Here is a 22,661-nt window from a genome sequence, read left to right as displayed (position 1 = left end):
ACTTATTCTTAGGAGGCAATCGAAGAAGCTAACGCTTTGCGTATGCCTGATCCAAGCAAGGTCCTCAAAGAAGATCCCTTTCAGAGTTGATTCATTGGGGTCGAGGATACTACTGACCTCAATGATGCATCCACCATTTTAGAAGAGGCTCAACATCTCCTCTCTTGGGTAAATACTAACTTTCATTGTTATAATTTTTCCTTTCTTCCTTTTCCTTTGATTGATATATCTTCATTTCATGTATAGGCCATCGTCAAGTTTAGAGCTGAGTTGAGCCAATGTGAGGCCGAGCTTAGGAAAGTTTCAGGCAAATAGAAGGCCTTGAGGATCCTCTGTAGCCAAAAGGAAGAGGAGCTTAAGGACCGCCGGGCTGAATTGGCCAAAGCTCGGAAAAATGAGTCTGAGCTAGATGAGCAGGTAACTGTTATTTTAACAGAGCATGGCCTTCTTGGCCCTACTTTTGAGGCTATCACTTCGATATCTCAGTTGCAGCAAAATTTAGAGATGATTGGGTAGCTCCGAGGCGAGGTTGATCAAGTTAAAGCTGATTACCATCGATGGAAGGAGAGCATGGATCAGCTTGCTGCATATAAGGAAGCTGTTACATCCCAATTGGCCTCGGCTGAAACTCAACTCCGAGGTATTAAAACGAAGGGTCTGGCCCTAGCCAAGAAAATTGAGGAGTTAGAGGCATAGCTCGCTAGAGCCCGGGCCGTAGTTGTATATGCTAAGACTGAAGCTAAGAAGATGAAGACTGCGGCTGATAAATCCATTGTCATATACTTAAGGGACGCTGAGGTCGTTCAAGCTGAGTTGAGGGAGGCCTCCGACCGAGAAAAATAGAGCAATGATTTGGCCAAGTGCCAAGCCTAGAGGGAGACTCTCGAAGAAATCCATGCCCGAGGGTTCGACCTTGCCGAGGAGATAGCCGAGGCAAAGGCGTGGGAAACCGATGCCAGGTTTCTTGTCTCTTCTAATGATGAGGATGTAGCGAGTGGCTCTGGGGATGGGGACGGTGAAGGTGAAGGTGAAGAATATGTTCCCGAGGGAGAGGAGGCTCCCGAAGATAGAGCTGCCGAAGGGGCAGTTCCTTTGGATGGCGCTCCCAGGGATATGACCCTGAAAATAGATTAGATTCTCTTTTCTTTTTCTGTGCAATGGCCCCTTGTGGGCATTGTAAATATGTTTTTTAAAACAACCCTCATGAATATAAAGTATCTTTTCGCTCTATCCTCAACTTGTGCCAAATTTTATTTTGTTTTCATTTGCGGAAGATTTCGATAATTCAAACAATTAGTCCGAGTAATGATTGAAACTCAGAACATAATAAACCCTTAGGTTTTTATTGATCAATATAATACCCCTTAAGGTTTTGTTAATCCTCGAGCTAAGCTTAAATCAATTCAATATGAGCTCGGAATAATGGGACTCTTGAGTCCGGTTGAGTGAGACCGAGGTCTCGAACTCTATATATTTTGGCCCTTAAGCTCTTTTAAGTTGGCCATTTGGCTCTTATATATCGGCCCTTAGACTCTTTAAGTCGGCTCTTAGGCTCTTTAGGTTAGGCCAATTCGGCTTTTAAAGTGGCTATACTCTTTCCCTCCTTTTGGCTAAAAGACTTAGTAAAAATTTTATATGTCCGGCTAAAAGATTTAGTAAAAATTTTGTATGCCTTAGCATGTGTTTTTTGTACCCGTTGGGTTTTTTGAGGGTTCGACGTATCAGAACCTTATTAGTAACTTATTTGTGTAATAATAATCGAATACCTCTTGAGGTTTTTCTGAAGGCTGATGTTTATCGAAGCCTTTAAATTATTCGAGGGTTCAATTTATCGAAGCCCTTTAAATTATTCGAGGGCTAAATTTATCGAAGCCCTTTATATTTTGCTTTTGCCGAGGGTATCCTGATTTAACTGGTTTTTCAATATTTGAAGGCCTTTAATTTATGGTGGAAGTCGGACATCTTCGAGCTGCATTATTTTGGCCGTAGCCTTTATATAACCATAGTCTTTAATATGGCTGTAGCCTTCGGGTATGTCACTTGGACTTGTTTCCGGATAACTTTTTGAACTTGTTCGAAAAGTTAGTCCCTGAGTATATTGACCTTGGCCTTTGAGTTGAGGGGGTGCCTCTTTGAGGTCTTATGAGTCCGAGTTTTCGATAACTCGGATGTATTGACTATCGATGACAGTCCCCGAGTATTCGGGGGGTGCTTTTATGCTTTGGCTCTTGAGCCATTTCTCGTAGGATTATAAGTGTAGCGCTCGTACAATAGTAGACTTCTTTGAGACACAAAGTGTTTTTGATATTAATAGAATGCTTCTTCAAATAATTGATACATGCGTACATGCTTTGCCATCGGGCTCGACTATTTTATATCGACACGGTTCATCTGACCGTTTGGTCCATTAAAAAGTTTTCCTATCGAGGCCCTCTTAGGCGTGAAGTATTTTCCTTGAAACTATAACCTCCGAGGGTTATGCCCTATAGTATTCGAGGTTGATTGAAAAGAAGCCTGAGATACTGTTAAGTTCTCCTTAGGTAGCACATATTTGTTGCCTCGTTAAAAACCTTGCCGGTAAAACCCATTTGGGACAAAATTCGATCTAAGGGAAAAATAGTGCAACGCATGATTTATAACCTAAGGCCTTCATGTAAACAAGGTGTCTTCGAGATCGCGTGCCTTTGATAGCTTTGATCGAAAATCTATAATAAGTTAGTTTTAAACTCAAATGGACAAAAAGGATAAAGTTATACCTTAGCAATAGTATCGTTTGAGTAATGATATGTTCCAATTGTTTTGTAGTTGTTCACCTCCCATTGTGCTAAGTTTGTAAGATCATTTACCGACAACTCCAAGGACTCGGTACGGTCCTTCCCAATTCGGGCCTAGTTTCCCTTCATTCGGGTCTCGAGTATTGAGGGTGACCCTTCGTAGAACTATGTCCCCGATTTCAAAGTGTCGAAGATCGGTCCTTCTATTGTAGTATCTTTCGATCCTTTGCTTCTGCGCGGCTATCCGAATAAGTGTTGCTTCTCGCTTTTCATCTAATAACTCGAGGCTAGCATTCATGGCCTCGTGATTTGAATCCTCCGATGCATGTCAAAGCCTGGTGCTTGGTTCTCCAACCTCGACGAGGATGAGGGCCTCAGAGCCATATACTTGAGAAAACGGGGTGACCCACGTTCTAGACTTTGATGTCGTCCGATATTCCCAAAGGACCTCGGGTAAAATTTCTCTCCATTTCCCTTTCGCACCGTCCAATCTTTTCTTCAAGTTTTGAATGATAGTTTTATTTGTTGACTCGGCCTGTCCGTTTTCAGTTGGATGGTTTGGTGTCGATAAGATCCTCTTGATTTTGTGTGCCTCGAGGAACTCCGTCACCTTGCTGCCGATGAATTGTTTTCCATTGTCACATACAATCTCGGAAGGTATCCCGAACCAACATATGATGTGGTCCCAAATGAAGTCAATAACTGCTTTTTTCCTGACTTTCTCGAAGGCATGTGCTTCCACCCACTTAGAAAAATAATCAGTCATAAACAGAATAAATTTAGCTTTACCTGGGGCCGCTGGCAGAGGGCCGACTATATCCATTCCCCACTTTATGAAAGGCCACATGGATAGGACCGAATGGAGTCGTTCTCCAGGATGATGGATCATCGGTGCGAATTGTTGACACTTATCACATTTTCTGACAAATTCCTTAGTATCTTTTTCCATGCTATCCCAGTAGTAACCTGCTCTGATAACTTTGCAAACCAAAGACTCGGCGCCAGAGTGATTCCCACAAGTGCCTTTGTGGATTTCTTGAAGGACATAATCGGTGTCCCCTAGCGCCAAACATACCGCCAATGGCCCATCGAACGTTCTCCTATACAATTGTTCCATCTTTATCCAATGCAAACCTAGCAGCCTTGGCTCGTAGGGCCATCGATTCTTTGGGGTCCGATGGGAGTTTTTCATTCTTCAAATAGTCAATATACTTATTCCTCCAGTACCACATTAGACTTGTTGAATTTATCTCGTCATGGCCCTCTTCAACCACAGACCTTGTTAATTGGACAACAGCACCCGGGACAGTGTCATCTTCATCGACTGAGGATCCCAGATTGGCAAGTGCATCGGTCTCGCTATTTTGCTCTCGAGGCACATGATCCAGAGTCCAATCCTTGAAGTGGTGCAAAGTTACCTGTAACTTATCCAAGTACCGTTGCATTCTATCCTCTCGAACCTTGAAGCTTTTATTTACTTAGTTTACCACCAATAGAGAATCGCACTTGGCCTCGATGATTTCTGCCCCCAAGCTTTTAGCTAGCTCGAGACCTACAATCTTAGCCTCGTACTCGGCCTTATTATTAGTTAATCTTGGAGTTTTGATAGATTGCCTAATAGTATTACCCACGGGGGCTTCAAGACAATGCCAAGCCCGGACCCTTTCACATTTGAGGCACCGTCCATGAAGAAGGTCCATACCCCCGATGTTTTACCTGAGCTTAACAGGAGTTCTTTCTCCACTTCGGGTACGAGGGTCGGCGTAAAAAATCGGCCACGAAGTCATCTAGGATTTGAGACTTGATGGCCGTTTAGGGTTGATATTTGATATCATACCTGCTAAGTTCGACGGCCCATTTGGCCAATCGACCCGATAGCTGGGGCTTATGCAAAACATTTCGAAGGGGTTAAGTGGTTAATACACATATATGATGACCTTGAAAATATGGTTTTAACTTTCGAGATGCGCTTATCAATGCAAGTGCTAATTTTTCTAAGTGAGGGTACCTAGTTTCAACATCTCCTTGAGTTCGTCTAATGTAATAAACAGGAAATTGCGTACCTTGCTCTTCTCTAACTAGTACCCACCTATCGCTATTTTGGACACTGCCAAGTATAGATAAAGCCCTTCATCTACCTTTGGGGTGTGAAGCAAAGGCGAGCTCGATATATATCGCTTTAATTCTTCTAAGGCTTGCTGGCATTCACGGTCCACACGAAATCCTTTTTCTTATTGAGCAAGGAAAAAACCGGTGACTCCGATCCGACGACCTCGAAATAAATCGACCAAAGGCAGTTATTCCCCTATTAGCCTTTGCACGACCTTCATTCTATCCACGATCGTGATATCCTCGATAGCCTTGATCTTATCGGGGTGGATTTCGATACCTCGATTTGACACCATGAAGCCGAGGAACTTACCCAAGACAACTCCGAAGGCACATTTCTCCGGGTTAAGCTTTATGTTGTATTTCCTCAAAATTGCAAATGTTTCCTGCAAATGAACTAAATTGTCCTCTACGCATAGGCACTTAACCAACATATCATCAATAATGACTTCCATTGTTTTACCTATTTGTTCTTCGAACATTTTGTTAACTAGGCGTTGGTATGTAGCTCCTGCGTTTTTAGCCCGAAGGGCATTACGTTCTAACAATAAGTTACAAACTTAGTAATAAACTATTACACCCTGCAATATTACATCTCGTCGTATTATATTGCGATGATGTTACACCTTGCAATATTAAATTACGACGATGTTGCACCTTGTAGTATTGTACGTTGAATTTGTCGTAAGGTAATTGATATCAGTCCAAGAAAAAGATTATTTGAAAATTATAAGCATTATACTATTTTAAAGAAGTGTAAAGTAAATTCGTGAAGGTGAGAGGAGAAACAAGTCAAAGAAAATGAATTTTCGTCCAAGTTTGGCATGTTGGGATAAAATACGGTCCGAGCAAATACCCGATGTTTATGGACTAGTTACTAGTACCATACAAGGTATCACATGGTCATGATAGTAAGGAGTATAAGGTATGTAAAAAGTGAGTAATATTTTAAGTAAGTTGAGATAATTCTTAATTATGTAGATATTTGGTTAATTGCGGATTTTTGGTGGAAGATTAACCATGTAATTAAGGAAATGGGTGGATAAAATTTGGATAACCTTAAATACACCATATGTGGTAGTGATCCAATTCTTGGACAATGACTCATTAGTAATTTGGTATATGTGTCACATTAAGGAGTATGAAGTGGCAAACTAATGAGAAAGTTTACACATTCATTTCATTTCAAAACATTTCCATATCAAAGGTTACCATCAGAAGTGTGGGGGAGGGAAACGTTAGAGTTCTTAAAGACATAACTATCAACCATTTATGATCCCTTCTAACAAATGGATTCCAAAAGTAAAAGTCAAAATCAAGAGTTAAAATACTCAGTTTTGGAGGAATATCCTTTTCTTTCTGTGAATGTCCAGAACCTTACATTATAACATGTTTTGCCACATCTTCTTGTATCGCCTTTGTTGCTTATAATTTGTTCCAACGTGTTATGCTAATTCAAAAAAAAAAGCCCGGTACAATCTTTCTCAAGAATATTATATGGATTTTTCCTTACTTCGATCCGCCGTTACGTATTTTCGCAAAAGCAAATCGGTTCAGGTATGTTAAAGCTATCACTTCTTTCCTTTTGGCATGATCTATACGACACGAACGAAATGAGCAAATACACAACTTCCATAAATGACTCTATTCATAGAAATACTAGAGATGCTTACGTTCTTTATTCCATATGTGTCATATTATTCTATCATCTGTTCATGTGTCTCAAAAAATACGTAAATTGGTAAAGTTTATTTCATGATATTAGTCGAAAGCATAATGGTCTTATGACACTCTGAAAGATTTTATTGACGTACTTCTCATGCATTACATTCATTTACATTGACCCAGGACCAGATGGCATTATATACACGTATATATGTATATGGGATTTGGGAAAAGGTTACGGCGTTATATACACACCACCGCCTGATCAGCTGGTAGACGTTGATGATTTGCCCACAGTGGCCGAAATGATATAATGGGATGACCTCAGAGGCTTGATGATGTTATGAACGCATATACCCATGCATGGTATGACATTTATACATATATGCATGACATTATAATATTAAATGATTCACAGAGATATTCAGATACACATGTTGAGTCTTTTACTCCATGTTTCTGTCATGTCTACTCTTTACTGATTTTCATTCCTTACATACTCGGTACATTATTTGTAGTGATGTTCCTTTTGCTTGGGGACGCTGCGTTTCATGCCCGCAGGTCCCGATAGACAGGTTGAGAGTCCTCCAAGTAGGATGTCAGCTTAGTAGAAGGTGTTGGTGCGCTCCATTTGCTCCGGAGTTGCTTATTTGGTTAGTATGATTTAGATATGTATTGTTTGGTATGGCGGGACTCTATCCTGACCTTTATAAAAATTATGTATTCTTAGAGGCTTGTAGACAGCTGTCATGTACATAAAAGATTATATGGCCTTGTCGGCCCATGTTCAGTACCCGAGTGGCCATTTTTGTCTTATAGGCCCGTACTTCATATGTTTAAGTTTGTATTCCCTCATGCTTTACTCCGGTCCATTTACCTATGATAGAATGATATGAAAGATACGTTACATTGGTACTCAGTTGAGTAAGATACCGGGTGCCCATCGCGGCCCATCGGTTTGGGTCTTGACAAAAGTTGTATCATAGCAGTTCTGTCATAGGGATTCTACAAGCCGTGTCTAGTAGATTCTTATTTATGGGTGTATCATGCACCACACTTATAAGCAGGAGGATACATGGCATTTAGGACTGTCACTCTTTCTTCTTACTCTAGATCGTGTGGTAGAGCTCGGTTGTAAGAACTCAATTTCCTAAATTCTATTTTATTCATAATACGACGATGCCTACATCTAGAAAGACGTTTAGTAAGGGATTGAATATAGCTGTGGAAGAATTGAGTTAGAGGAACTCAATTTTGCATCATGCTTATGATGTATATAAGGTATCTAGCAGAACATGATGATACTAAGACATGCAAGCTTCTTGATAAGGATCCCTAAGGCAAGAATGTCTATCCACTCTTATGGTAAGGAATAAGAGAATCAGAAGGTAGATACAAGTTTCAACAAATAGAAGAAACAAGGTGAAGAAGGGTATGAGGTACCTAATTAGTAGAGGTGAACATTACATACAATAAAGGAAGAGAAATATAAGCATTTTGAGATACCTTCATTAATAACAGAGGTATGTACAATTGGCCACACCATCTCAGCTATGCCCTATGGGGGTTTGTAGTTTAAGAAAAGGACAGAACATCAGAATCCGGTTGGGGTTAGAGTAACCCAAAATGGTGAATGAATTATTTGTATTAGTTGACATTTCCAAAGGATATTACAGATGTGCTAATAGATCTCCTTGTAAGGCACCCAGGTGATGCAATCTAGAATATTACCATTATATATGAATACTAGCATGATAAAAAAATTTAAAAAATTCCGAAGGTAGGCACTAAAATGCTTGGAAAGGATAAATATTACCTTAGTGTGACTCTCGTCCCTAGTAGAGCAAGGACGTTGAGCAACCCGAAGAGCCAATGAATGAAGCAAGGAGAGATAAAAGCGAAAGAATGTCTTATTGAAGTTTTCACAAGAAAGGGATAGGCTAAAATATTAGCAGAGTACTGAGAAGAGAGATAAGGAAAAATTATGAGTGAGATGTGATACATGGGTGAAAACGGTAGAGTGTTACAGAATCTATAGTCAAATGAAGAAAAAAAGACGAGATGTGACAGGCCTTGAGGTAACAAAAGAATATAGGCCATAAGGTCATATCCTCATTTCGAGAAATAAGTTTGTGCAATGCGACTACCAGAAGGAAAGGTTAGACCCAGAGTAATAGAAATCAGTATAGACTGGTGAACAAGGTAAACTAAACATGAATTAAGGAATGAGTGATTTGATAATGATCGGCATCATGATAATTTCAGATTGCGTTTCGGCCATAATAGGATGGACAACAGAAGAGGATTCATAAGAAATTCAGAGAAAGGTCATTCAGGAAGACGCTTCCCTAAAGCAAGCAATGTGAGCAAAGTTAAGCTTAAGGGACTGTATGTGCCAGTTGCGCTAAGTGTCATCATCTCGAGTAAGGTAATTTGTTATCCTTGGTACAGAATGATTGTCGCAAGGCAAGTAAGGATCATTAATATTGTGAAACGACGCCAAAGATGAAGAGGTAAAACATCTATAGGTAGATTCTCGTGGCTTCAGCTCTTAGTACTCCCCTAAAGGAGGGGGGGATATGGAGTGATATGGCATTAAATCGGAATTAAGTTGTTCTAGTGACTATGAAATGGTAAAGGAAGAATACGATAAAAATGAAAAAGGAATGAGATGGCACTTATCCAAAATCCTACAGATATGCTAAGATTCCGGAATATTGTGCAAGAACAACGTCAAGGAGAGAAAGTAAAGGTTCCTGCCTGAGCTGTTATTAATAAATAAGGAGCCAGTGTGAGACGTAAGTTAAGACAAAGGAAATAACTCAAGAAAGATTATGCGGAATATTTATATAATAATGGGTCAACGAGTAATTAGTAATTGATCAGGAAGAGCCCATTTATGGCTAAACAGTAGGTTACAGACGAGTCAGTAGATTGTATAAGATAAACTTAGTAAACCCCAACATGGAGAATTACTTAGTAAACCCCAACATGGAGAATTTAGCTCCGCAGTAATGTCATTATAATACTGGAGATATATTCAAATAAGAGTCGGGATAGTTAAAGGTACCGTATGAGTGTTACAGAAATAAAAAAGAGTGCCACTGGGAAGACATTTAAAATATTAGTTTAGAAGCAACCCTACAAGCACAAGGGCGTGGAGGTAAGTAACTACGGATAAGTATAGGTAAGGAAGGACATTAGAAGGCCCGTCGAGTATACAATGTAATAGGCTTACAACTTTACAAGAGTTAGAGGGTCTTCCTTAAGTACTACAATGAAAGACTGGCTGAGGAAACAAGGAAGAAGGCTTCAATCTAAGCACAACAACCTAAAGAAGAAATGGACATATGACAACAGTTTCCAAACAACATTGTATGCACTCCCTAAGAAAGTGGCACCTACTGTGGCTAATGAACAAGGAGTAAAATCAGAAGTAATATTCAAGATCATATGAATTGTATGGAATTTCAATATGTGTGGGCACTAAGATAAACTAAGTATGGACGCAACAAGGGGTAGAAGGACCAAGAAAAGTAATAGCTTACATTTAAAGAAAGCTAAGATGGAAAGAAAGGAATTATTCGATCAATGATCCAGAGTTGGTTACGTTATGAACTCACTTAAGGGTTCGAAGTTTTATACATACAACATATACAACCGTAGAAGATTCTGGTATATGTTAAAAGAAAGAATTGAGCCCAGGTCATAGACAAAGGATTGAATTATTAAAGGATTGTATCATGGATATTCCTCAGCGCCCATGAAAGGCTAAAGTAATAACTAATGCCAGGAGTCGCAGATCGGAAGATAGCTTAAGCCTACATAAAGGCTGATTAGAAAGAAGGGGAAACTAAAGAGTTACATCGACTAAGTAAAACAAGAGCGGACCAAGAGAATTATAGCCCTCAAGATCACTCTTAAATAGCAAAGGTATAAGAGAGATGGTACAATCACCATATTTTATAACGGCTTTACGATGAAGCCAATTGAAGACTATCAGCCTCATAAGAATTTAGTATGGAGCTCCCACCGAATTGTATAGGCACCAGTGGTGCAAGTATTATAATAAAGTTTTAAATGGTGGATGTGATTTATACCTATGTGGGAGGGAGGTTATGAAAGAAATAGAAGAATGTGAGGTGATATTTTAAAGTAAGTAAGGTAAAAGTAAAAAACGTAGGAAATACTCAAGTATAGAAGGATGAGAGTGGTCCATACTTTAGGTAAAAGACTAGAAGTGCTGAGATTCAGTATCCAGGAATGATAGCAGCGTCATCAGTGGCATACCTTCCAACCTATGGTTTCTAAGTACCAAAAGGTCTAATTAGAGAGTAAAAGAAGAGTTAGAGATGATGCGATGTCTCGCTTGATATTCCGGAAAAAGAAAAAAAATATAAGGGAATCGATCGCAAGCTAAAGTATGATAGAACAACCAGGTTTTAGAAAGACAAGAGTAAGGATAAGAAGAAGGCAAGCGAAAAGGTGACGAAAATGGATAAGTCCTCGGGATTAAGCCCGTGAAAATAAAGAGGCTGATGGTTCCTCTAAGTTATAGAAAGTTCAATATAGCCTGAATGAACTAAAAGGTGTCTGAGACTAGTAGTATTCAGAAGAGATAGGATGCTGCCCTAATAACATAATTAGGGTGTAATTGTGATAAATAAAGAATGACATTTGGGACTTCGCTTAAGTAATGATTTAAAAAAAAGGGAAGAGGGGTTCATGAATTGTAAGGGACTAAATACCCATATAAGGTGAGTCACATTGGGATGCTATAAAGTACGGTTATGGAAGTATAGTATCACCCTGAGGTGGATCAATCTAATTACTCTAGATGTCCCTGATGAGACATGAACCCTAGCGGCAGTGTTACATAAAAGATCAAGTTATCAGTGGTAGATGATGAATCAACATTAAGGTGAATCAACAATAGATGGATAAAAGTCTAACAATATGAGGTGAGATTACACCATCAGTCTTAAGGATAAGCAACTAGAGTAACCTGGAGTTGGTTGCAGACCTCAGTAACGATAAATTGAAGTAAGAATTATGATATAGTATGACCTACGTAGAGGCAGTAAAGTCATACGAATGGATAATCAGGTCGATGGAATAAGATATAGCCATATTTGCAATTTTACAAAGTATCGAGCGAAGAACTTCAGTACATCTATAGATGCCCAGAGAAGGCTTCCTATTAAACCTTGTATATATTTACAAAGTAAGTCCTAGAGATTGACTAAAAGCTAAGAAGAAAAAGGAGAGAAGAGTTACATAGGCACACTTACAAGGTCAATATCGTAGAGGCTACATGATAGAAGGTAGCAACAATTACGATATTGGAAGGAATTCGATCATAAATCATGGCGTGAGAAAGAGGCCTAAATGGCAAGGAGAGTATTAAGGTATTCACAAGAGCTATAAGATGAAAATGATAACAACATCAGTCAACATTTGAGGACGAATGTTCCAAAGGGGGAATGATGTTACACCCTGCAATATTACGTCGATATTACGTCTCGTAGTATTATATTATGATGATGTTACGCCTTGCAGTATTAAATTACGACGATGTTGCACCTTGTAGTATTGTACGTTGAATTTGTCGTAAAGTAATTGACATCAGTCCAAGGAAAAGATTATTTAGAAATTATAAGTATTATGCTATTTCAAAGAAGTGATAATTAAATTCGTGAAGGTGAGAGGAGAAGCAAGTAAAAAAATGAATTTTCGTCCAAGTTTGGCATGTTGGGATAAAATACGGCCCGAGCTAAAATACCCAACACTTATGGACTAGTACCATACAAGGTACCACATGGCCATGATAGTAAGGTGTATAAGGTATGTGAAAAGTGAGTAATATTTTAAGTAAGTGGAGATAGTTCTTAATTATGTGGATATTTGGTTAATTGCGGATTTTTGGTGGAAGATTAACCATGTAATTAAGGAAATGGGTGGATAAAGTTTGGATAACCTTAAATCCACCCAACGTGGCAGTGAGCCAATTCTTGGACAATGACTCATTAGTCATTTGGTATATGTGTCACATTAAGGAGTATGAAGTGGCAAAATAATGAGAAAGTTTACACATTCATTTCATTTCAAAACTGTTACATCTCGCGTTTTCGTACGTTAAAAGTTTTGTCTTCAGTTAATTGATGTAGACTCGGGGATGAGGTCATCTTGACGTTAACGTACTTACGCTATTTATAACAAGCGATGAATAAATATTATGAAGGATAAAGGGGTACACGGATTAACGAAAACGAGTTTCATTGAAAGTAGACAATTTGGAATAAAATACAGGTCGAGCGATAATACCCGATATTTTTGAACTAGTACCATGCAAGGTACGACCACGGTAGTATAATATATAAAGTATATATGAAGTATTTTAAAAAAAAATAGAATTTTAAGTAATTTGTGGTAATTTTTAAATTATGCGGGTAATTGATTAATTATCGGGTAACAGAACATCACCCGATTAACTAATAAGTGGATAAAACTTAATTAATTATATCCATAAAGAAATGTGGCAGTAGACCACAGTCATATGTGCTTGGTATGATGAAAAGTGTAAATCATTTTGGTCTTAGTCAAATTTAGTCATATACATTAGAGAGCAAATTCAATCCCTTCTTCAAGTTCAAAAACGCTATAGAGCAGAAGCAATTTCTTAAAATTCAAATATGTTTGGAGAAAAATCAATTCCTTCTTAAGTTCAAATAAGTTTGGAGCAGAAGCAAAAATTAGATTCTGAAAACTTCCAACGAAAATTTGTTGAAATAATAGCAACGTAAAATTTTGCGGTTCTAAAAGAGTACGGTGCAATCTTCACCAAGAATATTATATGGAGTTTTCTCTATTCCAGGTATGTTAAGGTCTTCCCTTCTTTCTTTTGGCATGTTCCAAATTATACTGAAGAAACGAGCAAATACACAGTTTCTATAAATTTCTCTATTCATAGAAATAGTAGGGGTGTCTATATTCTTGATTCCCCATAAGAATTATTATTATCTTCTGTTCATGGGTCTCAGAATAATAGGCAGTTGGAAAAGTTTATCCTGAAGAAATATCGAGATTATTACGTATTTTTCATGCATTTTACTCATTTATACATGTGCATTGACCCATGACCAAATGATATAATTGTATACGGCGAAATTAGAAGACTTGATTTCTCACTGTCAAGACATTTCAGAAGCATGCCCCGGGACCCCGAGGGTGGGAGGCCGTGATCGAGTTCTAGACCTTGGGACTCGTCGAAGCACGACTCGAAGGAAACAAAGAACAAAGTCAGGACAGAGGGGGAAGCCCCCTAGGCACATGGCTACATCTCACAGGATTGGCCTATTTGGAGCCTATGCTGAGGCATCACGTCAAGCCATCCCATCGCCGTACTTTGTAATTAATCTCCACTTGCTTGTAGCCGAGTCTCCCCTCCTATATAAAAGAGACTCGCCCTACCTTGTAAAGGGCTGATGTTACTCCATTCTCTCCACAAGTGCAATAATATCTCTCTCTCTCTCTTTTCTTCTAAGTTGTTCGCTCTCACTGGCCCGAGGCCGTTTTAGTATTTATCATTCTCTTATTTGTTCCTCACTACTTTGCTCAATATTGGAAACATAGAGCCTTGATCGATCATATCTCTGACTGTTAGCCCATTTTTGACTGCCCCTGATAGTTCGAGATCGATATTAACGCCGACGCCGAGGTCCCATCGACCATATATGCACCCGGGCAACAGCCCCCCTTCGGTTTGGTTACTGCCTCTTTTTAACTGGAGCTCCATCGTTAAACTTAACATTCTTAGCATCAACTGCTCTAAAAACTAGCTTGGGAATAGATCACGTATTTTTAGAATCCCATTTACAAATTTAATTGTTGTTACCATTTTCACGGTAAACAGTTTGTCACCCACCGTGGGGCTAAAATAATAGTGATTATTTTCTTGCCGATTTTGTCACACAAACGCACGTTATCTTTCACATTTTTCCTTGCCCAAGATCTTTATTTCAGGATAACGCACAGCTCGGTAAGCAAAATCGAGAATGACTACCCCGAAAGTCACAACGAAGATAGTATGGCTGCTCCAAAGGTTGGCGCGACACCGCAGGACCCTGATAACACATTTGGATCGATTCAAGAGGACGCAGGCTTGCAAGGCGCTCAACAGGTCAACAAAGCCTCGCACACCAATGGTAGCACACAGCGTGTTGACCAACAGGAAGCTCAAAAAACCCAGGCCTGGATAGAATAGGAAGTTAATATTCATATTATTTTTGAAATGTTGTAGGCACGACAGTTGGTTATCGCACCACTGCAAAGTCGCCTAGAGACTCCCAATGCAGTAGCGTCGGGAACATCTCCTTACGTCGAGCTAGTACCCGAGAGATCAAGTAATGACGGATTGGTAACCGACCCCGCCGCAGTGAGGATGCTTAGCAATCTCTTCCAAAAGAATCGAATCAGGTTCGTGGAAGCTCTTACAACAACTGTCTCCCGAGGAAACGATCCCAGAACTCGCTTCACAGAAATCCGGAACGCCGAAACTCCCTAGGTGCGACAGGACCTCGGATCCCTATGGGCGCACCACCACTTGCGCGTGCTCATTCAGAGGTAGCGACCTCCAAGATGATGAGTTCGAGCCCGTCTCGCTAAGGAAGTTTGAAGAAACTCTCTCGAAAGAAACCATGACGCAACGCTACTGCCTGACACCTGACCTCACAGACTCGCTTACCATACCAGCGTGGTCCTCTACGAAAGCATGCGCCGATGCCATCAAATTATTATTGAGAGGGCTCGATACACCTGAGGCCGAACGAAGAAGAAATGAAATGTTGCGGGAAGCCGCACCCCATTCCCTGATTGGACGAATGAGATCGCTCCCAGTTTTGGATGATCAGGAAACACAGGCATTCACCCGAAGCTTAAACGAAGCATACCCAACAACTCCAGGACATTGCAAGTGAAGCCTGATCAGATACCCAGCCAAAGTCTGGTTGGATGCCCACACCCGGCACAAGCCCCAAATCGGCACCGTGGAAAACCGTCCGAGAACCTCCTCGGGTCCGATATATCCAAGCAGACTCCCGGCAAAGAAGCTGATGCCAGACAGATGGAGGTATCATCCATACGCCGCAAATGGAAGGAACTACTTGAGATGCAACCTACCTCGCAACAATAGGGAAATAGCCCGAGGGCCACACCCTCGAAGAACCTCCAATAGAACCAGATTCAACAAGGCACAGCTGGCAGGGAAACCCCGCCCAGCCGAGTACGATTTCAGCATTTCTATACCAAACATCGTGATTACCATAAGTGAAACCAGGAATGCCAGGCGGCTCAAACCTATTCGACCAAGACCCCTACAAAAGAACCATGGCCCGACGCAAGAACCGTGGGGCGTGCGGGGGTACCGGCTCAAAAGAACGACAACCATACTATTCGATAGAGATCGCCACTAAGTATCATCGAGCGGTCAGGCTCGAGTCTATCTCCGAGGGAGGAAGGAGATCGGGAAAAATGAAGCTGACAAGCCACAACGTATTGCCACGACGGTAAAGGGGCGGCAGCACCCTTCAAATATCCATAAAGTGTAGAGTAAAAGTGCTCATCGTCGGGAAAAGACCGGTCCGAGGAATACACCCGAAGGACACCCTTGTATCCAAGGAAAGAGACACCGAGATTTCACCTCGGCCTTATATTAACGCATTGGTAACCCCTTCCTTCATTTGACCTATTTCAAATAAAACTTGTTTTCATGAATACAGATGGTTCGATCAATTATACCGACGATGTCAGGCCTAAGCCAATAGGGCAGTTCAGACTAACGAACCTAATCACTCCCACACCTCGCATCTTTGATGGATTCCAGACGTCGATGCCACTACAATCAGGAATGCCGCTCCCTCTATACAGCCCGCTTGAGTTTGTACTGGAATGCTGAGCCCGTGAAACACAGATGTTTCATTCAAGTGACAGCGGGTATATCACCCGGAGGAGACTTTGACCCCATTTAGCCAAAGGGATGAAACTCCCCGACAGAGGTGACACTAAAGCATTCGACAAGGAGCTACACGCGAAGAGAGGAAATCCCTCACCACATGACCCATCGTCGGCATCAATGCCTTCGCCCTCGAAGGGATCAAAGGGTAAGCAGAACCATATCTTCGGCCAAGGATGGTTGAACATAGTCGAAGGCTGTATCAGGGCTCGTGCCTCGAAATGTCGCCTACGCATCCCGCAGCAAGGAAGAACTACTCCGCTCCTTTGCTGTTTCTTTTCTTTTACTAACCTATATGCAGGCAGTCAACCGAGGTATTCAGAAGTACTGAAATCCACTCGGAGATCCAAGGCCTCTGCGGGATGCGTAGGCGACATTCGTGCTTCCGCAACTGCCTTGAAGCATATGCAATAACTTTTCCATGCTGCATTAGAACACATCCCAATCCAACCCTGGATGCATCACAATATACCACATAACCTTCAGATCCTTCAGGAAGTGCTAGAACAGGTGCTGATGTTAAGCGTTTCTTCAACTCATAAAAGCTCCTTTCACATGCATCAGACCATTGGAACTTAACGGCTTTGTGTGTCAATTTTGTCATGGGAGCAGCAATAGAAGAGAAGTTCTCAACAAATCTCCGATAATAACCAGCTAAGCCCAAGAAACTACGAACTTCCGTAGGAGTTGTGGGTCTAGGCCAGTTTTGTACTGCTTCAATTTTCTGACCATCTACCTTAATACCTTTATCGGAAACGATATGCCCAAGGAAAACCACTGAATTCAACCAAAATTCACATTTGGAGAATTTAGCATATAATTTCTGATTTTTCAAAGTCTGCAACACCACACGCAAATGATCCTCATGTTCTGCTTCTGATTGAGAATATACCAGAATATCATCAATGAAAACAATTACAAATATATCTAGAAATGGCTTGAAAACCCGATTCATTAAATCCATAAAAGCTGCTGGCGCATTAGTAAGACCGAAAGACATCACAAGAAATTCATAATGGCCATATCTAGTCCGGAAAGCCGTTTTCGGAATATCTCTCTCCTTAACTCGCAATTGGTGCTAGCCGGATCGAAGGTCAATCTTTGAGAAATATTTGGCACCTTGCAACTGATCAAACAAATCATCAATTCTGGGTAAAGGGTACTTGTTTTTGATAGTCACTTTGTTGAGCTGGCGATAGTCAATACACATTCTTAACGAACCATCCTTCTTACGAACAAACAATACTGGTGCACCCCAGGGAGATGTGATGGGCCTGATAAAGCCCTTATTTAGAAGATCCTTCAACTGGGCTTTCAATTCTTTTAACTCAGCAGGAGCCATTCTGTATGGAGGAATAGATATTGGTTGAGTATCTGGAAGCATATCAATAGCAAAGTCGATTTCTCTTTCTGGAGGAAGACCAGGAAGTTCATCAGGAAATACATCAGGAAATTCATTCACGACGGGAACCGATTGAAGGGTTGGAGATTTCACCTCCATATCATGCACTCGTACCAAATGATAGATGTACCCTTTCAAAATCATCCTTCGAGCTTTAAGGTAAGAAATAAACTTTCCCTTAGGCGCTGCAGCATCACCTTTCCATTCAATAATAGGCTCACTTGGAAAATTAAAACGAACAATCTTTGTCGAGCAATCTACATTGGCATAACAAGAAGCCAACCAATCCATACCCATAATGATATCAAAATCAACCATTTCTAGCTCATGCAAATCAGCTAACGTATGGCGGTCATGAATCTTCACGTCACAACTTCGATATACCCGTCTAACTACAACAGACTCACCCATTGGCGTAGATACCTCAAAGGAATTTTGCAACAATTCAGGCTCTCTATCCCATTTACTAGCAACTAAGGGGGAGATATACGACAATGTAGAACCAGGATCTATCAAGGCATACATATCGATAGAAAAGACAGATAGTATACCTGTAACCACGTCCGGAGATGACTCTAAATCCTGACGACTCAATAAAGCATATATGCGATTCTGCTGACCTCCTGAACCAGAAGCTCCAAATCTTCCCCTACCCCTGCCAGTTGATGTCTGCATACTCTGTCTAGGAGGACGTACCGAGGAAGAAGAAGCCCCTGCAGATGCTGTCGGCTGAGCCATACCCCCTCCACCTGTCATCGGACAATGTCTCATAATATGACCTGGCTGTCCACATGTATAACATGCATCAGAACCCTGGCGACATGGTCCAAAATGATTTCGGCCACATCGATCACATCTAAGAAACTGAGGCCTCATCTGACTGAACTCGCCTCTAAACTGTGGAACTGGGGTCCGTGAACTCTGACCTGGACCAGAATAAGTGGTCCGATCCTGACGCTGTCCCTGAAACTGTGGCGGTGCACTGGCTGCCAGATAAGACTGGCGCCGGGGAAACTGTGGCCTAAATCCACCTCGAAACTCTCTTATGTTACCTGCGAACCGCGCCCTCTTCTGTTGCCCTCTATCATGCTCTCGATTGGCTCGTTGTTGCCTCTTGCGATCCTCTAGACCCTGTGCATATGCTTGAATATGGGCAATATCCATTCCTTGATTTAGAGAAGCTGTAGTGCACTCATTTATCAAGTGTGCCCCCAAACCACTAACAAACTGGTGTACCCGATCACTCATATCAGCAACAATCGTAGGAGCATACCTAGCCAAAGAGTTGAACTGCATGCTATATTCCCGAACGCTCATATTACCCTGTTCTAAGTGTAAGAACCTATCTCGTCGGGCTCTTCGAAGCTCGATTGGCAAATATTGCTGTAAAAATGCCTCAGAGAACTCCTTCCATGTCACTGGTGGCACATTAGGCCCCCGAGTTTGCTTCCAAGTCTCATACCATGTCACAACAACATCACATAGTCTATAAGAAGTAAACTCCACTGACTCAACATCCGTGGCATGTATAATTTGTAAGGTCCGTTGCATAAGATCCAGAAAATCCTGTGGGTCAGCATTATGATCAATCCCTGTAAATACTGGAGGATCCAAGTTGATAAAGTCTCAAACTCTTGCACTCACGGACCTATCAGCAATACCGAAGGTCTGGTGTTGGGCTTGGGAGGCCACTATTCGAGTCAGCAATTGTACAGCACTCCGCATGTCTAGGTCCTGATCAAGAACAACTGGGAGAGGGCCTGGAGGTATGTTAGCTCCTCTACGCTCTTCCGGGGGTGGTGGGGGTACTGCCCCGGAAGCCTGAGAATCAACCTCATTCTGTGGCTCATGTTGATCTACATTAGCAGGTGGCACCTGACTTGTGCCCTCTCCCGCCTCCTCATCCAACCTCTGAATAAATTTCATAGCCACTTGTCGTCTCCTAGTGTTAGGCATCACTGAGAAGGTAAACAAAAAGAGAATTAGGAATGAACACTTATGATTAGGCTCTATTGCACGATCTAGATCAAGAAGAAAGTAATAATCCTAAATGCCCAATAGCCTCATGTTTATAAGTGTGGTGCACAACACACCATAAACAAGACTCTACTAGACACGGCTTGTAGACTCCCTAGGACTGACCTGCTCTGATACCAAGTTTGTCACACCCCAACATTGGGAGGTGTGGCTGGCACCCGATGCCCGAAGGCCCGAGCGAACCAACCATGAGATATGATCTGAAATATAATAACCTGCAGGCAGAAGAGCCCAACACGACATATATATATATATATATAAACTAGGCCAACAAGGCTGTAACAACAGTATAACAGCTATCCAGAAGGCCGATAGGGCGATACGAAAAATATATATATACAATGACCGCTAGTCTGCAAGCCTCTAAGAGTGTAAGACAATCTCAACAGGGCGGGACAAAGCCCCCGACATGCCCAAAACCACACATATACATCTGTAATAGTACCTATGGACTCAAAGTCAGCAACTCCGAAGAAGTGGAGTGCGAAACCCAACGCTGATCCTGGGGGTCCTACTGAGGAGGCACGCCACTCTGTCTATTCGAACCTGTGGGCATGAACACAGCGCATAAAAATGCGTCAGTACGAAATATGTACTGAATATGTAGGGCGACAAGTGTAACATGAAAAATGTAATTAACAATAGAAGAGACATAGAGATAATTTGAATTCTGAAACTAGCCTCGGTAGGAAACTAAAATTCAACATGGATATAAATGTATGCTCGTGACACCGTCGTTCACTATCGCTACTTATAATATATCACATTATATAATAATAAATCCCTCTGTGGGGCTATAATATCCATAACATACCCGGCCATAATAAAGGCTCGGTAGAATCGTACCCGGCCACGTGGAGCTCGGTAATCCCAACTGATCAGTGGTTACACAATATGTGTCATACCCGGCCGTCTATAGTGCGGCTCGGTAATGAAAGTAAATACATACATGTACTAAATCATGAATTATATAGGTGCAATGCGAAACCAACCTTAAAAGACGTATTCTAAGAAGAGTCGAAGTGGCCTATCATCATTATTCCTCAACTATCATGGTTGTTGCTAAAATATATAATTTTTCAACTACGAGCCAACAAGTACTAAGAACATGAGAGTTATGTATTATGAATACCTTTGAAGTAAGTGTTCCTTATTCATGATTTATATGAATGTCGAAATGAGAACGAGTAAAAAGGCTCTAGTTCTTTTTAAGCAAGGAACAAGGAAATCCGAGAATTCATAGATATCCTCTAGAGTAAGCAATCTATGAGAAAAGATCAGGTCTAAGCATCTTTATAAGCTGAAGGTGAAATAACTCGAATCCGACGAGACAATTCGATAAACGTTTATTCGAATTCTAGTCATGCCGAAAAGTATAGCGAAAGCCCCACATACCTTGTCGATGGGGTTATATACTGTTTCCAAGACCTCAAAAGCCTTAGGAATGATTTCCTACATAATACAAACCATTAAAAAATCAAATTCAAGCTCATAGCTTAAATAATTCTTCATTTAGACATTTACGCGAACAACTTGTGGCCATGAATTTGTAGACTCTTTTGTAGATTAATTTCCCCCCAACACACCACCAAATTTTTCTTTACTACATCTCCTCATCAACAGAATTCCATCCATGTCTTCACAGATCAAAACAACACAATAAAACCATATAGAACAGCCCCAACAATCAAGCCATATTAATAGAGGTTTCTTAAGAAAAATCAAGAATATTTCTATAGAGGTTTCAACTATTTCTTAAGAATTCTTATGGTAGAAGTTTACAAAGATCAAAGAGAAGTTAAATCATACCTTACGTGACCAGAATTACTCAAAATTCGAAATTACTTCAAGGCGGAGTCTTGCTATGAAAAGTGAAACACCGAAGAATTCACGATTCCGAAGCTACCATGGTGTTCTCCATCTTGAGGATGACTAAATTGTTGTTATGCTTGGCTAGATGGATGGGAGAAGTTTGAGAGAAAATCCCTAGGTTTTTGGTTCTGTTTTGGAGAGGATAAAACGCAGGGGTTCTGTTTTAAAAATTGACTTAAATAAGGAAATTTTGACTAAACCCGACTAGGCACACTGTTCCCGTAACAGTGTGCACCCCTGTACGAAAATATTAATATCTCTCTACTCCAAAGTCGTATTAATGAACGGTTTGTTGCGTTGGAAACTAGACTCATAGACCTTCGATTCGGTAGGTATAACACACCATAACTCCCAGTATATTGAGAGAAACGCTCATCAACATTTTATCCAAATTTCAGTAAAATTTAAACCCGTAACTTGCGCGCGATCTTTGTCGAATTTTTAATCACAACTCAAATGACTTCCGATCTTAATGTATAACTATCACATCATTTAAATATTTCATAGAAATTATCTTCCTATCGAATTAGCCCATTTACAGCATGATAACGCCGAATACACAAGGTGTAACACATCAACTCCGCCAATGATCATGTGGATTACATGTTGTGGTTGTTCTTGTTCATTTTTCCTTGCATCTCTCTCCCTAAAGTGATTCTTAGCTCGATCACTTAGGAATTCTTGAAGGTGGCCCTCGTTGAACAACCGGGCCACTTCTTCCCTTAGCTACATGCAGTCTTCTGTTCTATGACCATGTGTGCCATGATATTTGCACATCAAGTTCGGGTTTCTT

At 40.9% G+C, this 22,661-nt stretch overlaps 1 protein-coding gene and 1 long non-coding RNA gene across 2 annotated transcripts; both read right to left on the bottom strand.

The window, feature by feature from the left end:
- Positions 1-17,635: 17,635 nt before the first annotated feature.
- Positions 17,636-19,915, bottom strand: LOC138881079 (uncharacterized). Its single transcript, XM_070161279.1, has 2 exons — positions 19,621-19,915; positions 17,636-19,551 (listed from the first exon to the last, which is right to left on the bottom strand). The coding sequence occupies exons 1-2, from the start codon at positions 19,913-19,915 to the stop codon at positions 17,636-17,638; spliced, it is 2,211 nt and encodes a 736-aa protein (XP_070017380.1).
- Positions 19,916-20,318: 403 nt separating this feature from the next.
- Positions 20,319-22,100, bottom strand: LOC138882310 (uncharacterized). The gene is made up of 3 exons (XR_011403840.1): positions 21,806-22,100; positions 21,392-21,448; positions 20,319-20,542 (listed from the first exon to the last, which is right to left on the bottom strand). It is a non-coding gene; the product is annotated as an uncharacterized lncRNA (long non-coding RNA).
- Positions 22,101-22,661: the final 561 nt, after the last annotated feature.

Source organism: Nicotiana sylvestris, chromosome 11 (assembly GCF_000393655.2).
Source record: "Nicotiana sylvestris chromosome 11, ASM39365v2, whole genome shotgun sequence".
Classification (NCBI taxonomy): Eukaryota; Viridiplantae; Streptophyta; class Magnoliopsida; order Solanales; family Solanaceae; genus Nicotiana; species Nicotiana sylvestris.
This window is presented reverse-complemented; position numbering and strand designations above follow the sequence as displayed.

Coding starts and splice junctions, on each gene's coding strand:
- LOC138881079 (XM_070161279.1), bottom strand. CDS start 19,915: ATGCCTAACACTAGGAGACGACAAGTGGCTATGAAATTTATTCAGAGG. Junction 19,552..19,620: donor AGCCCAACACCAGACCTTCG/GTATTGCTGATA, acceptor CAGTATTTACAG/GGATTGATCATAATGCTGAC.